Source organism: Lycium ferocissimum, chromosome 12, assembly GCF_029784015.1.
Source record: "Lycium ferocissimum isolate CSIRO_LF1 chromosome 12, AGI_CSIRO_Lferr_CH_V1, whole genome shotgun sequence".
Classification (NCBI taxonomy): Eukaryota; Viridiplantae; Streptophyta; class Magnoliopsida; order Solanales; family Solanaceae; genus Lycium; species Lycium ferocissimum.
This window is the reverse complement of record NC_081353.1, coordinates 36,355,723-36,373,172: the sequence shown is the minus strand read 5'-3', so window position 1 is coordinate 36,373,172 and position 17,450 is coordinate 36,355,723. Positions and strand designations below refer to the sequence as shown.

Sequence of the window (17,450 nt, the reverse complement as noted above, 5' to 3'; positions counted from 1 at the left end):
TTCATTAGTTGTCATGGGCTATAATAAGTGATTGAGTTATATATTGCACGAAAACTTGAATCAGAAAATCTGCAGCAAAAAGGTGCAAATTTAATAAGCCTATGATCATAAGGAACCACAACATATAATTAAGAGTATTCACATAAATTTTTCTTGCATCTCAATCACGAAAAGAAGGATAGGAAAATCATAGACATCTCAAGACACAAAGTAAAGAAATAAAAGGATCTAAACCAGAATCTTTAATTTTTTGCTCATTAATCCAGAAATCCATAATATTGAAAGCAGTTGATAAAAAAGAAACTAAGAAAGAGTGCTTAACTGGCATGGTGGAATAGTCGAGATGTGTGTGAACACCACCATTATTAAAAAGAAAAAAGATTGAGTGGCATGGTGTAGGCAGGTAAGAAATAACAAGAATCGCGAAGGGTAAATACTTATCTGCACCCGTCAGAGCATATTAACTCGTCATGGTTTAGTGAATGAGGTATGAATATATATAATTAACTACGGTTGAGTGATAAAATTCAATGAGCATACACATGTCATGCATCTGTTGATTGGTATAAATATTGAAGAAGCCTTCTTGTAACAACTACGGAGTACAATAAAACAAATCAAAGCAGATACCGATATGTTGGTGTGTGTATTTCAAAAGTGAAATCTCTGTGTATGCATTTCATGTTGTACATATCACAAAAATGTTTACATAGGAGTAAAAACAAGACACTTAACTTTAGAAAGAACATACAAAGTATGTGAAATCTTAGTTCATGTCTCACATAACAACTCGACGAAATAGACCTTCTATACTCTTAAACGTTTCTATGCTCGATATAATCTATGGCTTTCAGAAGCTTAGCATCACTGATCGGTTTTTCTATGTAATAATCCATTCCAGCTTGAAAAATCTTGTCTGTCACTTCCTTTGTATGTGCTGTTAAAGCTATGATGGGAATTCGAATTCCATAATGTGCCTCTTCTTCCCTGATGCATTTGGTTGCTTCAAATCCATCCATCACTGCCATCTGCCAAACAACGACACAAAGAAGGATACGCGTTATATACACTGATAATGTAAATAAATAGTAGTACCATTATGCAATCAACATTTTAAATGAGTAGCTCTACTAGTTGGAATTCCAAAAGTAGTAATTTATGCAAATGAAATCTCAATGCTTTAAAAGTTTATCTTACTTCAAAATCTATTGCTCTTAGCAATTAATCTTTTCTTTTTTAGTACAAAAATTTAGGACTTGCCATTTTGTGAACATTCAATAAAAATATTGATCCCAACTGTTCTTGTCCAACCTATATTCTCGGATCCTCCCAAGGTGTCATCACACTTATGTCTTATCCTCCAAATATTATGCATTTTTGGAGGATCTGATATGGGTCCAACAATGTTTTTGGAGGATCCGAGCAACATGGTTTTCAACTAGAAGAATGAATACGCATAAAATCTTACCTGACAATCCATCAGAATATAATCAAATGGTGGTGAAGGAGTGGATGGCCCTATATCTCGTTGATCACTAAGGCCTTTGCGAACAAGATCTAGAGCTTCTTCACCATTTCCGCATGTGTAAGTGGTTGCACCAAGCTTAGAAACCACGACTAGGCAAATCATAAGTAACATGTTATCATCCTCAACCACCAAGATTTTCTTTCCTGTTAAAGGTAAGTTATTACTAGAACTTCCGTTAACATCAACAGAAACATCCTGTCTTTTCGCTTCTAAGGGTGGATTCATCAGAGGCTGTTGTATCTTCATTCTTGAAGTTGTTTCATCCTCCATTTCTTCTTGTGTGACGGTTGGTGGTAAAAATTTATCTCTAAACTCTGGTACAAATTCGAGGGCACGATATAAATCAGAACCATGTAGTGGTTTTGCGATGACTATGTCAGTTGAAGGTAGCTTATCCTCGTCTACGCCTGGTTTATCGAGCCAAACAACTCGAAGGGACACATTCTTAGGGAAGTCCTTTCGGAACTCAGCCATAGCACGGCTTATTTCTCGAGTTAGTCCAACACTTGTGTCAACTATAATCAAGATGAATCTTATAAGTCCTCTGCCCCTATCATCAATATCTGTTCCATCTAGAGCCCTTAGGGGAATTTCCTTCGATTTTCCTGAGGATGAGGAGTTGTATGATGCAAAGTTGATTATTTTCCTTTTTAACTTCTCCAGAGTTTGAGAAAACTTCCCGCGTCGATTAATGACATGTACCTTTAAGCCTATTATATTCATCATGAATCCACGAAGAACTCGACATCTTTCTTCCTCCTTAATGAAAAGAATGACATTGGAATTTTCTGGTTTTTGATGGCTAGTGATACTATAATAGGAGTCACTAGATGTATAACCTCCTCCTAATTGGGACTCCAAATCATCTTCTCTTGCATAATTAACACTAATTGCTTCATGATCTTGAGCTTGAGGTTGATCACATGCTATGAGGAAAATGTTGAATCTAAAGCAAGTGCCTTTTTCACCAATGCCCTTGTCGCCAATACCTATTTCACCTCCCATTAACCGAACCTGAAAAAATGAACGTAAAATAAGAAAGTAACATGAGAGATGAAGTAAGAACTTCATTAAACTCTCTATGAAGCAAAATGTGATGTTCAGGCATAGTGAAATATTGCACCTGCTAAAAAAAACAGTTGAATTGCCATTGGCCCTGGGTTAACCGGAAAATTCTTTAACCTTTATTCCGTAAACATTGTTCTATTTTTATCATCACTCTTTGTGTTTATTTTCCGAAGCAGCACATTTAATAAACAACTACTAGCTAGAGTGCTATCTTGCTCGGACTTTCCAAAATTGCTGATGCTGTGTTTATTTTCCGAAGCAGCACATTTAATAAACAACTACTAGCTAAAGTGCTATCTTGCACGGACTTTCCAAAATTGCTGATGCAACGGTGTTGAATCCTCAATTCACTACTTTTGGAGGATCCGGGACGCACCCAAGGAGATTTCTGAAGAGCCAGAGCAACATAGATTTAGACAATGTTGAGAAGTACAATGCTTCTCAATATCCATTTTCCTTTGGAAAATATGTAAAAGAACTGTTATGGCTTAATGATTATAACTACTGGATGGGGCTAGATGAGTCAATGTGAAATATCACTTAGATGATTGACACGGAAAAATAGAAGAAGGAAACAATAATAGATTTGCAGGCTTTTTACAGAATCTATAAAACTAGAGGGTCATTAATATGATTGACCCCACGTATAGAATGCACATATAGACAGTTTCGGTTCTAGACTATTCTAGACTAAGACTCAACACCTATTTAGCTACGGACAAATTTTGTAACTAAACAGAAAATTTGTCACTGATCCTATTCAGCGATGGATTATCAAAAAAATTTGTTAGCTATGAGCAATTTATCAACGGATTAGCGACGAAATTCATAGCTAATTCCATTTATTTTTGTAGTTGTGTGTGTGTGTGAAATTGGCACATTTATAAAGAGCAGAACACACTGCTTCTAAAAGATGCACGTACCAGCGACTGAGTTATCCCGAGACCTAAGCCAGTGCCTGCTTGTGATCCATGAACAGAAGTTGTTTGATCATTCACTTGAACATAATTCTCAAAAACTGATTTCTGTTTCTCTTTAGGAATTCCTTTCCCCGTATCATCCACCTCGAATATGAACTCTACACATTTGGGATCTTGCTGAACTTTATTCAGGACTCGCAGTTCTACAGAAGCTTCATCGCTCTGTAAACGTAAACATGACATACAACCAGTACTAGTATTACTTGTGTTCGGAGTAAGATTGGAACTTTGATCAAAACTAGGTTTTCGAGCCCAAGCACGAAGAGTAATGTGCCCCTCTGAGGTGAACTTATCTGCATTTTGTAACAAGTTATTCAAGATCCGTTGTAATTGTATCTTATCTCCTTTAACACGAGAGAATCTTGCGACAGAACCATCACATGGATCTAGTATCACGTCGACATTCTTCATCACTCCATTAGTGTAAAGGGGGTAGACAATATCTTCTAGTAGCTCATCCATCTTGAATTCTTCTTCCACAAGTTGCTTCTTTCCTTCTTTGATCTTGCTTTCGTCAAGAATTTTATTTAATAAGGCTGAAGAAAAAAAGTTCATAACTTCGAAATTATATACGCTTCATTTATGAACTAGTTACTGCAGTTAGAGCAGGTCAAGAATATATCATTAAGGATTATAAAGGAAACCTCTATATGCATGGCAGAAGGGCTATACGTTCGTGCTCGCGCAGCCATATACACAACAGCTTCGATCATATATACGTATGTGTGAAATAAACTTATTCAAAAACACACACACAGATATACACACAAAAAAGATAAACCATATCTACCCGAGCAGACTGATCCTAAATCTGGAATCCGCTTCTATATGCATACATAATACACATACGTAATGACAATTTAACTACCCTAGCAACAATTCAAATGCACTTCAACCCTCCAATTCCAAAAGTGTGCTAGATTTTATTTAAGTTTTTTCTATGTAAGGGGATGAGGACGGAAAGGGAAGGGGACATTGAGAATTGAACCAACACGTATTGTGTGCGAGATTCTCACCGATATTACTAGACTGTAAGTCTTGGTGTTACAAAGTAACCTATATTAGATTATCTCAAAGAGTTAACTACAACAATAATCTAAAGATCATTTATACAAAACTCTATATGATAGTGTCTTCGCGCAACGGTAAAGTTGTCTCCGTCTGACCTTAGGTCAAGGGTTCGAGCCGTGGAAGCAGCCACTAATGCTTACATTAGGGTGAGTTGTCTACATCACACCCCTTGGGGTGCAGCCTTTCCCCGGACCTGCAAATGCGGGATGCTTTGTGCACCGGCTGCCCTTTTTTTCCCCTTCTATATGCTAGGTAACGTAGAAAATAAGGCAAGTTTTGCAGAAACATGTTAAGATATATCTCAAAAGACCTTTAAGTAAGAGGGCAGCCCGGTGCACTAAGCTTCCGCTATGCGCGGGATCCGGGGAATGATCAAACCACAAGGATCTATTGTACGCAGTCTTACCCTGCATTTCTGCAAGAGACTGTTTCCATCAGTATATAAGTTAAATCCGATTGATCACGGAGAGTTAATTAACTAACAACGATATTACCTAAAAGACTGTCCACGCGAGATTCCATATGATTCAAATACTCCACCAATTTGGATCCAGGCGAAGCATGAGCGCGACACATCCAAATTAATCCAGTGATTCCAGCAAGAGAACCTCTAACATCATGATTTGCATCACCAAATGCAGTGCTTTGGTCCGTACTCGTCCTTTCAGCTTGATGAGTTGCTTCCATTTGCTTAATAAGTGCGGAACACAAATACATTTCCCTTCTTCCAGATCGTATTGTTAGTATCACAAAAGTGAATATTGAAACAGCCAATGCAACCATCATTAAGATGATTAACATGAATCCAAATTTAATGTTCTTGTGAAAATGGCTTTGTAGAACAACATCTTTTACATTGGCTGATGCATGCACCTGAAAATTAAACCATACATTGATTATATATGTTGTCAATGTAAAAGAATTTTTACCTTTTGTAGCCCAACTTAACCCATTGAAACCTTCTCAAAATATTTCCAAAAAAAGTTTTTTTGTTTAATGTGAATTTTTTTCAGTTTTATTAGGTACTTAAAAAGTTATAAAAGAACAAACAAAGAACTTAAAACTTATACTCCCTCTATCCCAATTTATGTGATATACTTTCCTTTTTAGTCTGTCCCAAAAAGAATGATACATTTCTATATTTAGAAATAATTAAACTTAAAACTTACCATTTTACCCTTAATGAAATGATTTACAACCACACAAATATCTATGACTTTTTTTAGATCACACGTTTCAAAAATCTTCCTTTCTTTCTTGCCGAGTCAAACTATATCACGTAAATTGGGACGGAGGGAGAGTAAGTAACAATTGGTCTGGTTGGTTATGACACACATTTCAGCCCATTTCCGTCCAAGTAACTTTTGGGCAGGTCCTCCGATTTATTAACTAAGTCCATTTTGATCTGCTGAAATCTAGCTCAACCCGCCCAAATCTTGTCCAATCCGCTCATTTGACACCCATAGCTGGTAGTGTAAAGAATTTTGTTATTGTTAATTCGGTGCAATTTAGTGGGGTTTAACAAGTTATTACTCTATATTATTTCCAGGTTATCATGCACGTTAAGCTTGTTTTGAAAAGTTGTGTGTAGTTATACGCCAACAATATAACCATCCAGATGGCTTAGAGACTATATGTACAAAACTTAAACTGTTTAGTATACAATAACAATATGATATGAACTCTGGTCTCCCATAGTTTTCATCCTACTGCATTCACTGTAATGTTACACTCTTTGATGCAATTCTTATTATTCTTGTGTTTTCATTTAAGTTGTATGCACTAACAGAGTAAAAGAAATATAAATAAATGTGAGGCAGCACCTTAATCCGGCCTTCAATAATTCTGACCTTATTGACCCAAAAAGGTATCAATAGAGCAGGTACCAATAGCATTGTGAATGACTGCATGTGACAAATATTATATTCAAGAAAAAAACATTAGTCAGCTAATTAGATATTTTTTTTGTTAAATATTAAATTGACCAGTAAATATTTGAGCATTAGAAAACTTACCAGAACTAAACAGAAACAAACAGGCCTTGGTACTTTAAATGTGCGTTGCTTCATGGTGAATGATATGAGTGTGTATTATCTTCTGATGATTAAAAAAATTAACAATAGTGATAATGCAAGTCAAAGCAATTAATAAATTCAAAAATTGGAGCTAGGTGACAATTTCATGAATGAATTGATTTTAATAAGCTTCAACATGATAGATTAATGCATGCATAAATTCACCAGCGAGAGGCAAAAATACTGGGGTAATTTAAATGTAGCTATCGATACTTTGTCATTTTGGGAAATAGAAAGATCCAATGGAATCAATCGAGTGTGTGTAAAATATGGTCCAGTATATATACCGTTATATATATATTTGTAGGCACGATCATGTGTACCAAATACAGCTTACCTCTACTTGTTTGCTTCCATGGCTTTATTATCATACACTATATGGCAAAGACAACCAAGAAAGAGCTTTTTAAAAGGTAAAATATACAAGAATGGATACAAATGGACACTTCCTTTATTGTTATCCATTTTACATTAGTATTTTTCAGAAGCTCATGTTTTTTAAGAAGATTTTATTGAATATAACTTTGGTAATCAAAGGAGAGGCATTAGAGGTAACGGAAAAGGTGACGAGAAAAAAAAAAGGAATAAAATAAAATAAAATAAAAGCAAAGATATTTCATTAAATGCCAAAGATATTTCTTTTCCTTTTCAGTAAATGCAAAATTATTTTGGTCCCACACCCAAAAGTAAGCCAAGAAGACACAAAGGGAAAGAAAAATAATAAGAAGGGCACTGGGAATTCGCTATTTAAGTAAAGGAATATGAAGTACGAAAAAAAAAATGCTTAATGCATATGCGGCCCCCTAAACTTGCTCTTTTTTTCTATTTTGGCATCTCAACTAAGTGTTGTTCCTATTGAACTTCTGAACTCATCCTCAAGTGTGTCTATCAAACACAATTCGGCTTACATAGTATTCCATATTCAGTGTAGCAACATGCTGATATATATTCTAATTTAATTATGCTATCTTTTAGCTAAGATTAGCAGCAATTGAGAGGGAAAAAAGAGTTGCTCTTGATTAAGCTGGTAGTGGAAGGGTAGAACCAGCAGAAACCGACACATCCATGAACTAAAGAATAACTTAACATATGTCTAAAATAGTACTCCACCTTTATTTCTCCAATGTAATTTCTGCTTCTAATAAAAATCAGAAAACACTCATCCAAAGAGGTGTAGTTGCAAATCTTCAAAATGTTTTGCTTCTAGTCGATACTCATCAGCTTCGTGCCTTCAAGAAAGAAGAAATCAACAATTGCTAGTTTATTGAGCTGAATATTATAAGTTTTGTAATAAATACATGATATTGAATGAGTATACAACATATTAACATCTAATTATTTATTCAAATTCTATTTTTCTTTTCTCTCAACTTTTTAATTTCTGATTTTTTTTTAGGAAAATTCTTATTTCGTTTCATTTCCTTTCTAATAGTTTTATTTAACTGAACTTCATGTAATATGATAATATAACAATAAATGCTAGAGAAGTATGATCAAATCTAGGGGGTTTGATGGACATACTTGGGGGCGAGTTCAGAGATTCAGTAGGAACAACGCTTACTTCAGGCGCCAACATGGAAAAAAGGGACAAGTTTAGGGGCGCATATGCATTAAGCCAAAAAAAATAAAAAAAAAATAGCATATATCTTGTATTTACATTAAACTACATCTATTTACTATAGTTAGTGATAAAATTGATTTCAGAAGTTGTATCATTTAACTAACAGTTTAGTAAAGACATAAATCACTTTATAAAGTCTCGAGTTCTAAGGGAATCAACCCACCCTACTCGTCTTGAAATCTCTATTTCATTTCCCAACCGACCAATTTTATCTGAGTATGGGTGTGGTGAAAAGGTAAACCCTGTTCAAGAAACTAAGGGCAAATTTGCGGCAAAATAAGATGAGAGGGGTATATTTGGCCCCGAAAGTATAACGAGAGGTATATTTGATTCTTTTCTGATAGTACAGGGGTACATTTGACCCTTTTCAGTTTTTTAATCATATTAAAATTTGAATTTGAATATAATACACTACATGCATTTGATTTTATATTGGAGAAATTTTGCTTTAAATACTACCCTTTTTCGTATATTATATTCTTTTATCTAATTTCATGTTTATCTTGTTATCATGTGTGAATAAAGAATAGCTAGTAATAATAATAAGATTAAGACGTTGGTAGTGTTTAATTTAGTTGTTCTTTTAGTGACATGTACCTCACCCGTTCGGGAGATGAAGACACGCTTTTTATAAATAAAAAAACATATAAGATGAAGTTTAAGATAAGCCATAGATAATACAAACGAGTAAATAATATTAGAATTAATATGCCAAACTTATTGGAAACAAATGAGAGATAATAATGAAATACTGTTAACTAATCAATTTCATATTTTTGATCTAGAGATGGCAGTTGTGTGTGTGTAATTCCATGTTTTACACCTGCTCGATGTTCAACCTGCATAATCTGTCCCACTTCACCTTGCAAATAATTACTTGATGTAACTTCTTATAAAACCTATTTATTGATAATAACTACCCCTTTAGTTATTTACATTTAGTAACTAATTTACTTTTCTAATTTACCATCCATAGCTATATCAGTAACTATACACATACATGGTTAAACAAATCCCTTAATAATGCGCATTGACTATTATTAAAATTGGTTCCTTAATTTTAACTTCCCTTTCCTTCTTCAATCATGTTCCTTTTCCTTCTTCCACTAAATTCTAAACCCTAACTTCTTCTCAACAACGACTATCATTGTTAACTTCTTCTTTTCCACTAAACCCTAAACTCTTAATTATTTTTGTTTTCATTAATTAATATGTATGTAATTTGTGTATTTGAACTAGTGATGCATATGTTTGCATGTTTTTGTGTATTTGAACCAGTGATTGACTGCTTATCGAATACACATACATTCAATTTTGTATATGAATGTTTTATGTACTGGTGTATTTGAAACAGTGACGTATTTTGTTGTATGTATTTGTGTATTTGAAATAATGATCAACTGCGAATAAAATACACAGTCATTTAAATTCGTTTATGAATGTTTCTATGTATTTGTGTATTTGAACCAGTGATGCATATGTTTGCATGTTTTTGTGTATTTGAACCAATGAGTGACGTATTTTGTTTGTATGTATTTGTGTATTTGAAATAGTGATGAACTGCGAATCAAATACACGTCATCATTTAAATTCGTTTATGAATGTTTGAATGTATTTGTGTATTTGAATTTTTCAATAAAAACTTAAATACAATTGTTTTTTAAGTGTTTTGAAGTTACAAATCACGTATTTTTCGAATTACCTGTTGAATGATTGATGGGTGTAAATTATTCATGTAATTTTATACATAAAAAAATAAGTTTTAAAATAAAACATGAATATTTATATCTTATTCTCGCATATTTTCTGAGAGAATCTTGCAGGAAAAAGAATATCTTGGAAGAATAAAAAATAAGCAAATGCCAAAGAGATAAGGAAATATTTCATGGGTGCAACCACAAGTTCACGTTCACAACCGTGAAATTTCACATGTGGAAATTACATAAAGATAGCATTGGGAGAAGTTGTAAAATCCACGGGTGTGACCGCCACTTTCATACTCACACCCGTCAAGTGTTGAAATCCACGGGTGTGACCACCACTTTCATCTTCACACCCGTCAAGTGTTGGCATCAAGAAAGAAGTTGTATAATTCACGGGCGTGACCACCACTTTCATACTCACACCCATCAAGTGTTGAAGTCCACGGGTATGACCATCACTTTCATACTCACACCCGTCAAGTGTTGAAATCGACGGGTGTGACCGCCACTTTTATACTCACACCCGTCAAGTAAGGTCACGGATGTGAGCACTACTTCAAGGAATGCATTCGTAGGGGGAGACACTATATTTCCTATAAATAAAGGCATCACTTTGCTTAGAAAATATATAATCCAATCTTGAGAAAGACATAAGAAATAGTCTTTGCTCTATTTCTCTTCTTTTTATTTTATAATATTTGTAGGAGTAGTATTTTATTTTTAATTTCTTTCTTACATACTCCTTAATGGAGTGGTTTCTATTTGTTGGGATAGTTGAAAAGGCTTGGTATGATGTTATAATATTTTCTTTACTTTAATTTTTTCATGTCTTGATATTGAAATCTTTGATCTTGCTTCTTTTATTCCTAATCTCACGGAGGGATTAATTCAAGCTAGTTTATCGATTCAAAAATCCCAATATTATTTCTTTTAGTCCTAATTCTCATGGAGGGATTAATTCAAATAACTTTGTTGGTTTAAAATTGTTATCTTATTTCTTTCGGTCCTAATTCTCACGGAGGGATTGACTCAAATAAGTTTAATGATTTGAGGGGTCTCTATCTTATTTCTTTCGCCCTAAATTCTCGCGGAGGGACTGACTCAAATAAGTTTTGTAATTTTAAGGGCTAATCGCAAGAGGTCTTTATTCCTCATAACACAAATCAAGTCAAATAAGTTTTTCTATTCTTTTGTGGAATTTAATAGAATGAGATTTTATTACAATTGTACCAAGTGGATTCAACGACTCCAATCACTTTTCTTTTTAAATTTTCTAATAAGTTGTTTATTTTATTTTAAGTAATTTATAATTTCAAAACCTCTCCTTTCATCAATTTGATTCTCTCAAATAGTACCCAAGACAATACACATCTGTAGCCTAGGTGGTTTCAATCTCTGTGGGACGATATCTTAAACTATACTAGAATTTAACAGAGTACGAGCGAATTTTCCTATGCACTTTGGCCTCGTCAATGATCGTAGTCTCTGTTTTTGTGTTTCATTCTATTATCAATGTTTTTGAATTTTGAATTTAGTTACAAAAAGAAGGGAAGAGAGAAGGAAAATCATGGTTGGAGAAAGAAATGGAAGCTAAAATTATGGAACAAAATTTACCTTACCAAAAGAAGGGAAGAGAGAAAGATATTAAAAAAAGATATTATTCTGTCTATTCATAAACACCACCGTTAATGCCTAAATTTAAGGGATCTGGTTATTGTTTACAGGTTAGTTATGTATTTGAAGACCTTCAAATACACGCGTCCAAATACATAAACTAATGAAATGATAGCTACATAATGTAATATTGAAAAGGGTAACTACAAATGGTAAGAACCTATAATAAGGTAGTTATTTCTGTAAGTTTTATTGAAGGAATATAGAGCCAGGCCTAGGCCTGATCTGATGTGAGCCCAGGAAACAGAGAGGCAATTCGCAGAAATGCCCTTATTTTGGGGTGGTCTTTCATTTTTAACGATTAAATTAGTGGTTTTTAATTTTTGCCCTTCGTTAGAACCCCTTAGTTTTGGGTTCGAATCCCCGCTCAGTAAAAAATTTTAAAAAAATTCGCAAGGTAAAGTTTCGATTCGCAAGACAGAATTTTGCTACCTTCAAGCAGAGTTTGAAATTATCTACCTGAAGGTAGAGGTTGCAGTCAAACTCTATCTGATCGGGATCAGGTAGAGTTTTGAAGCAAACTCTACCTTAAGGTAGAGTGTTGCCTTCAGGCATGCCAAAACTCTTCCTTAAGTCAGAGTTTTGCCTTATACCTGAGTGCAAAACTCTACATGTGGGCAGAGTTTTGCATGTGAGGTAGAGTTTTGCAAACGCTACCTGCAGGGAGAGTTTTGCATGCAAAACTCTGCCTTGCAAATGCCTTGCGAGATTTCTTTTTTTTTTTTTTTTTTACTGATCTAGGGTTCGAACTCAAAACCTTGGGGTATTAGGCGAAGGGCAAAAATTAAAGACCACGAATTTGAGAGGCAAAAATTAAAGACCAGTGCTTTTGAAGGGCAATCCGCACAAAAGAATGGAAAAAGAGGGGGCCATAATGCCCTCGGACCAATTGACAGGTCCCAGACCGATTAGGGGGAAATGCCCCTCGTCCATGAGTGTGCACGCTCCAGACCGGACAATGGGCCCTGAATAAAAAGAAAGGATGTCTGGATTTGAACGTGAATGTGTGTGTGTGGGGGGGGGGGGGGGGGTGAAGGAATATAGCACATCGGTGATGGACGAGATTCTTGTGCTCCTTATAAGTCTTAGATAATCCTCCTCCCTTTGAGCTAGCTTTTGGAGTGTGAGTTAGGTCCAATGCTTAATTTGACATTTATCTTCATTTTTAATGAGTAGTAACTCGGTGGTAAATCATTTTCCACCTTGAGAGGTCTTTACTTCAACCTTGACTACTTTCATTTTTTTTTCCAGCTTAATTGAGATAGTTTTTTTTTTAAAAAAAAAAAATATCTTTATATAGTGAATTATTGATTAATATACTCACTTTTTTCCCTTCCCTAAAGGTGATGTGTTTACGTACGACACCTTTTAAAAGGAGTACAAGAAGGAGTATTTAAAATGAAAGACTGAACTATAATATTTGAAAAACAAAAACTCTTTCCTCTCTCGAGCTCTTCTTCAATGGCGGAAGATCTTTTCGAAAAACCGCCAAACACCCGCGGAGTCCTTGTTTGTTCGCCTTAAGATTCGGGAGAAATTTAACTAGTGGATACTTCTATTATCTGATCCTGGTTACTTTGAAGACAATTTTGTGAGATTCATGACCCGTTGCATAAGATTTCGGAGTGATGCGCTCTTAAATCCTGATCTATCTCCTTCGGTTCATCTATTCGAGGTCTTTCAGCATCTTATGACGTCTCAAGTTTTAAGGGAAATGAACTAACCTACTCGTTTTGAAATTCAATTTCATTTCCAAACGGACCCGTACCTGATTATGGGTTTTAGTGAAGTGGAAATGTATTTTTCATTTAAAGAAGGATTTCACTTTTGAACTTGCATTTGTTGATAATGTTCCCTCCACTTCCCCTCATTGTCATGTTCCAACAGCCTCAACAGCAAGACTTTCTAGAGTGGGTTATGATCATTTTCATAGCTTTCATACTATGCTGGCCATGGCCAAATCTGAGGACCAATTTCACTTGGTGGATGATATCACTTTATCCTACACTAGGCACGGTTCTTGAGAAAAGAGGGACCCGTACAAGTGGATCATGGCCTATTTGACTACCCTTCTTGAGACACGAGGGACCTGTACAATGGGATAGAACATGTCTCATACCAGAGATGCTATCGACAAGAAACAAACTGTAAGGATTTTCATTTGTAATTATTCTTGGTCCAGATTCTTCGTCTGATAACATAACCGATTTTTCTCAACCTAACACGATGTGTTTCATGAAATGTCAGAATGTTTTAAAATGGAAGAAATGAATTGTAGCGTTTCAGACATTCCCTCTCATCCTGACTAGTAATTCTTGTTTCCTTACTTCTTTGTATTTTTTAAATGATGTGTACGATTTAATTTGTAGAAAGCATGTTAAAGTAGTTTTTGTTTTGGTTGTCTTAAAATAGTATTCTTTAAAGACAGATTTCTTACTTCACATAGTAATATTGTTATTTATAATAGTAAATGATTAATTCAAGTCAATAAGATATTAGTCATGTGTTTTCAATACATTACCTTTGATGCTGTTGTAATTTTATTTATTTATTAATATGAAGATTTGGATAGTTTAGTTCAAAGTTTTAGAATATTTCTGTTAAAAAGTAAGTATATTTCTTTCTGTCTTTCTATATTAATTTACACTTTTTTCGCAATCTTCAAGTTTAAGAGATATAAAATCATAAAATTCACCATTAAAATCTTTTGAGGCCTCAAAGCAAAGGCTTTAATAGCCTCATCTTTGAGCTGCCTTTGGGGTTATTGGCTCTGTGTTATGATATGATTAATGTAAAATTTACACAAATAGTTACCTTTTAATAGCTTCTAACAAGTTATAGCTACAAGTTGAAGATTTACAACTCGTAGCTGTTTTTAGCTGTATTTTAGTTAAATCTTGCATTTTTTAAATTCAGTGAAATATAGCGAAATACAGCACGGCTGTTGAGTAAAAAATGGCTATATTTATGGCAATAAAAATCTCTTTCAAATTATATGGTAATTTGTATTAATGGTTCCATGATTCACGCAAACCTCATGAGGTTCCATTACAGCTAACGTCTGTCAATCAAAATCACTCCATATTTTCGGGTTGAGTAAAAATAGGCTATATTTTTAGAATAAATTCTTCTTTTTCTTTTTAAATGGTAAGTTAAATTAAATCAACCATATTTTACGCATAACAACTGATGTTTCAATAAAAGCTCACATCTTTCTCTCCCCCTATTACTCCATTCCAAATAGAAATACACTGAAATATATTGAAATGCACATAATCAATGGCAAAAATAATACACTGAAAATATACTGAAATTAGATAAAACACAGTGAAATACACATAATCAATGGCAAAAATAATAAAATATAAACATAAATACACTAAAATACACATAATCAATGGAAAAAATAATACACTGAAATATCTTTGAAATTAAATATATTGTTTGTTAATACACAGAAATACACTGAAATATACTGAAACATTTTATCAAACACTTGGTGGGCATGAAGCTCCACAACTCTCATCAATGGTGTTTCTACACCAATAACCTATTCTCTTGCTCCTAGACGATGCTAGAATATCATATTGATATAATCAATACTATTCTTCATCACTCATAAGATAAACAACACCACATGATCAGCAAACATAAGAAGGATTTTCCTCTTCTTTTGGCCCATCCATGGAGATTTAACAGACGAATTGTTATGGCTGAGCTTCGGCCGTTGGCTGGAGATCCTCCACTGCTTTTCTTGTTGCCACTTCCTCCACCACCAACAACAATCACGACAACCACGTTTCTCTCTCCAAATTACTCCATTCCAAACTTTTAGAAATACTTCCACATACAGAAAAATATACACTGGAATACAATGAAATATGGTTGATTGTTTAAGAAATATAAAATTGTAGTATGCGTCTATACAATGGAATACAATGAAATATATCAGAAACTGTTTCATAAATTAGAAATTCATTGAAATACAACGAAACATACTGAAACAGTACACTGAAATATATTGAAATATACTGAAATATTTTATCAAACAATTGGTGGGCATGAAGCTCCACAACTCTCATCGGAGGTGGAGTATGCGTTGTATTCATACCGAAGGGGCAGTAGAATAGCGCCGTTATCAGTGAGAGAAGGGAATTAGCAATATTTTACAAAATCATCATCGCCTCTTTCAAGCCACCATTTATACTCACTAGGCACCAACACCACTTCCACCAACTCCACCGGCAGCATTCAATGCTCAGGCGGAAGCATTAAAAAAAGAAAAGAAAAAAAAAATAAAAACCCTTTGAACGATTTGTAACAACAATGAAGAAACGGATTGCCCTTCAAAAGGAGCTGAACTTTAATTTCTGCATATCAAATGCCAAATAAGCTGTTTATAATACTCCCTCTGTTAAAACAGATCTGAGAGTGAGATAGGTAGCAGAGAGAGAGAAAGAGAAGGGTGAGAGAGATAAAGAGAGGGGTGAGATCTCATGGACCGTGTATTTAGGGATAGAATAGCTAATGGACCGTTTATTTAGGAGATGAAGAAACACAGTAATTGAAATATAGTTAGGTAGTTATGAAATGTAATTTTAGAATAATATAGCTGCGAAAATTAAATATTAAATAAGGTAGTTATTATTCATAATTAAGTTTTAGGGGTAGCTAAGGCATAATTTTAGATTCCAAATCTAGTCAAGTTAGGCCTTAAGGCATAACTTTACATTCCAAAGTTAGTCAAGTTAGGCCTTAAAAATCTATCTTTATATTCCAAAGTTAGTGCTTTAGATTCCAACGTTAGTCAAGCTAGGCCTTAAGTTAAAACTTTAGATTCCAAAGTTAGTCAAGGTAGGCCTTAAGGCCTATCTTTATATTTGAAGGTTAGTCAAGTTAGGCCTTAAGGCATAACTTTAGGAACAGTCGATTGAAGTTCAATCTTTTCCCGACAATTGAATGAGCGTAGCGTTTTGACTTATCTGTAGCTAAAAAGGTGGTTTGATTTCTTAATGAATTGAATTCACTGATTAGCGTTTTATGAGTAAATTATTTGCTAAACTCAAACTTTTTCTATCAATTGAATTCACGAAAATTAGTGTCCAGCAATCGACCGAATTAGCTGATCAGCTTTTCATATTAGATTACTTATTTGCTAAATATTTCCGAGATGTTCTAATCCTTTTTTAATCAATTGAACGCACAAATTAGCATTTTATAAGGTTATTACTTATTATTGCTAGATAAATTAGCATGCCAACGTAAGCTTCAAACCGTTATAGAGAAGTTGATGGCGAAATTTGAAATCCACCATTGTTGATATTTGGAGCTCCTGAGTTTGAAATCTGAAGGAGGAGAGAAAGATGAAGTTGGGGAAGAAGATGCGTTGGAGAAGAAACTATGTGGGATGGGAGGGGTAATTTCATCCACTTGTTATTAACTTGAAGGGTTGAAGGACAAAAGCTAAAACAATGAGATAGGAGAGGCAAAAATTAAAGACCAGCCCAAAATAGGGCATTTGTGCTAATGACCCGTGCTATGTTGGTGTTGCTACTTGGCATTCCAGACTTTATATTATACTATGCTTTTGCTATTATATACATGTAAAAGGAAGGAAAGTAAGAAATCATATATTATAAATTAGATTATGCTTTCGTGAATATCATAAAGTAAGAAATCATATATTATAAATTAGATTATGCTTTCGTGAATATCATAAAGTAAGAAATG

The 17,450-nt window shown here is 34.2% G+C and overlaps 1 protein-coding gene and 1 long non-coding RNA gene across 2 annotated transcripts; both read right to left on the bottom strand.

Moving 5' to 3' along the window:
- Nucleotides 1-815: 815 nt before the first annotated feature.
- Nucleotides 816-6,716, bottom strand: LOC132039267 (histidine kinase CKI1-like). Its single transcript, XM_059429792.1, has 7 exons — nucleotides 6,663-6,716; nucleotides 6,471-6,551; nucleotides 5,142-5,520; nucleotides 3,520-4,112; nucleotides 2,973-2,984; nucleotides 1,469-2,542; nucleotides 816-1,028 (listed from the first exon to the last, which is right to left on the bottom strand). The coding sequence occupies exons 1-7, from the start codon at nucleotides 6,714-6,716 to the stop codon at nucleotides 816-818; spliced, it is 2,406 nt and encodes an 801-aa protein (XP_059285775.1).
- Nucleotides 6,717-15,132: 8,416 nt separating this feature from the next.
- LOC132040539 (uncharacterized) lies at nucleotides 15,133-16,374 on the bottom strand. The gene is made up of 2 exons (XR_009410708.1): nucleotides 15,716-16,374; nucleotides 15,133-15,675 (listed from the first exon to the last, which is right to left on the bottom strand). It is a non-coding gene; the product is annotated as an uncharacterized LOC132040539 (long non-coding RNA).
- Nucleotides 16,375-17,450: the final 1,076 nt, after the last annotated feature.

Excerpts from the sequence above, each read along its gene's own strand:
- LOC132039267 (XM_059429792.1), bottom strand. The coding sequence starts at position 6,716 with ATGAAGCAACGCACATTTAAAGTACCAAGGCCTGTTTGTTTCTGTTTA. Across the intron at positions 5,521-6,470 it reads TTATTGAAGGCCGGATTAAG|GTGCATGCATCAGCCAATGT; the intron begins GTGCTGCCTCAC and ends TTTAATTTTCAG. Across the intron at positions 1,029-1,468 it reads ATATTCTGATGGATTGTCAG|ATGGCAGTGATGGATGGATT; the intron begins GTAAGATTTTAT and ends GTTGTTTGGCAG.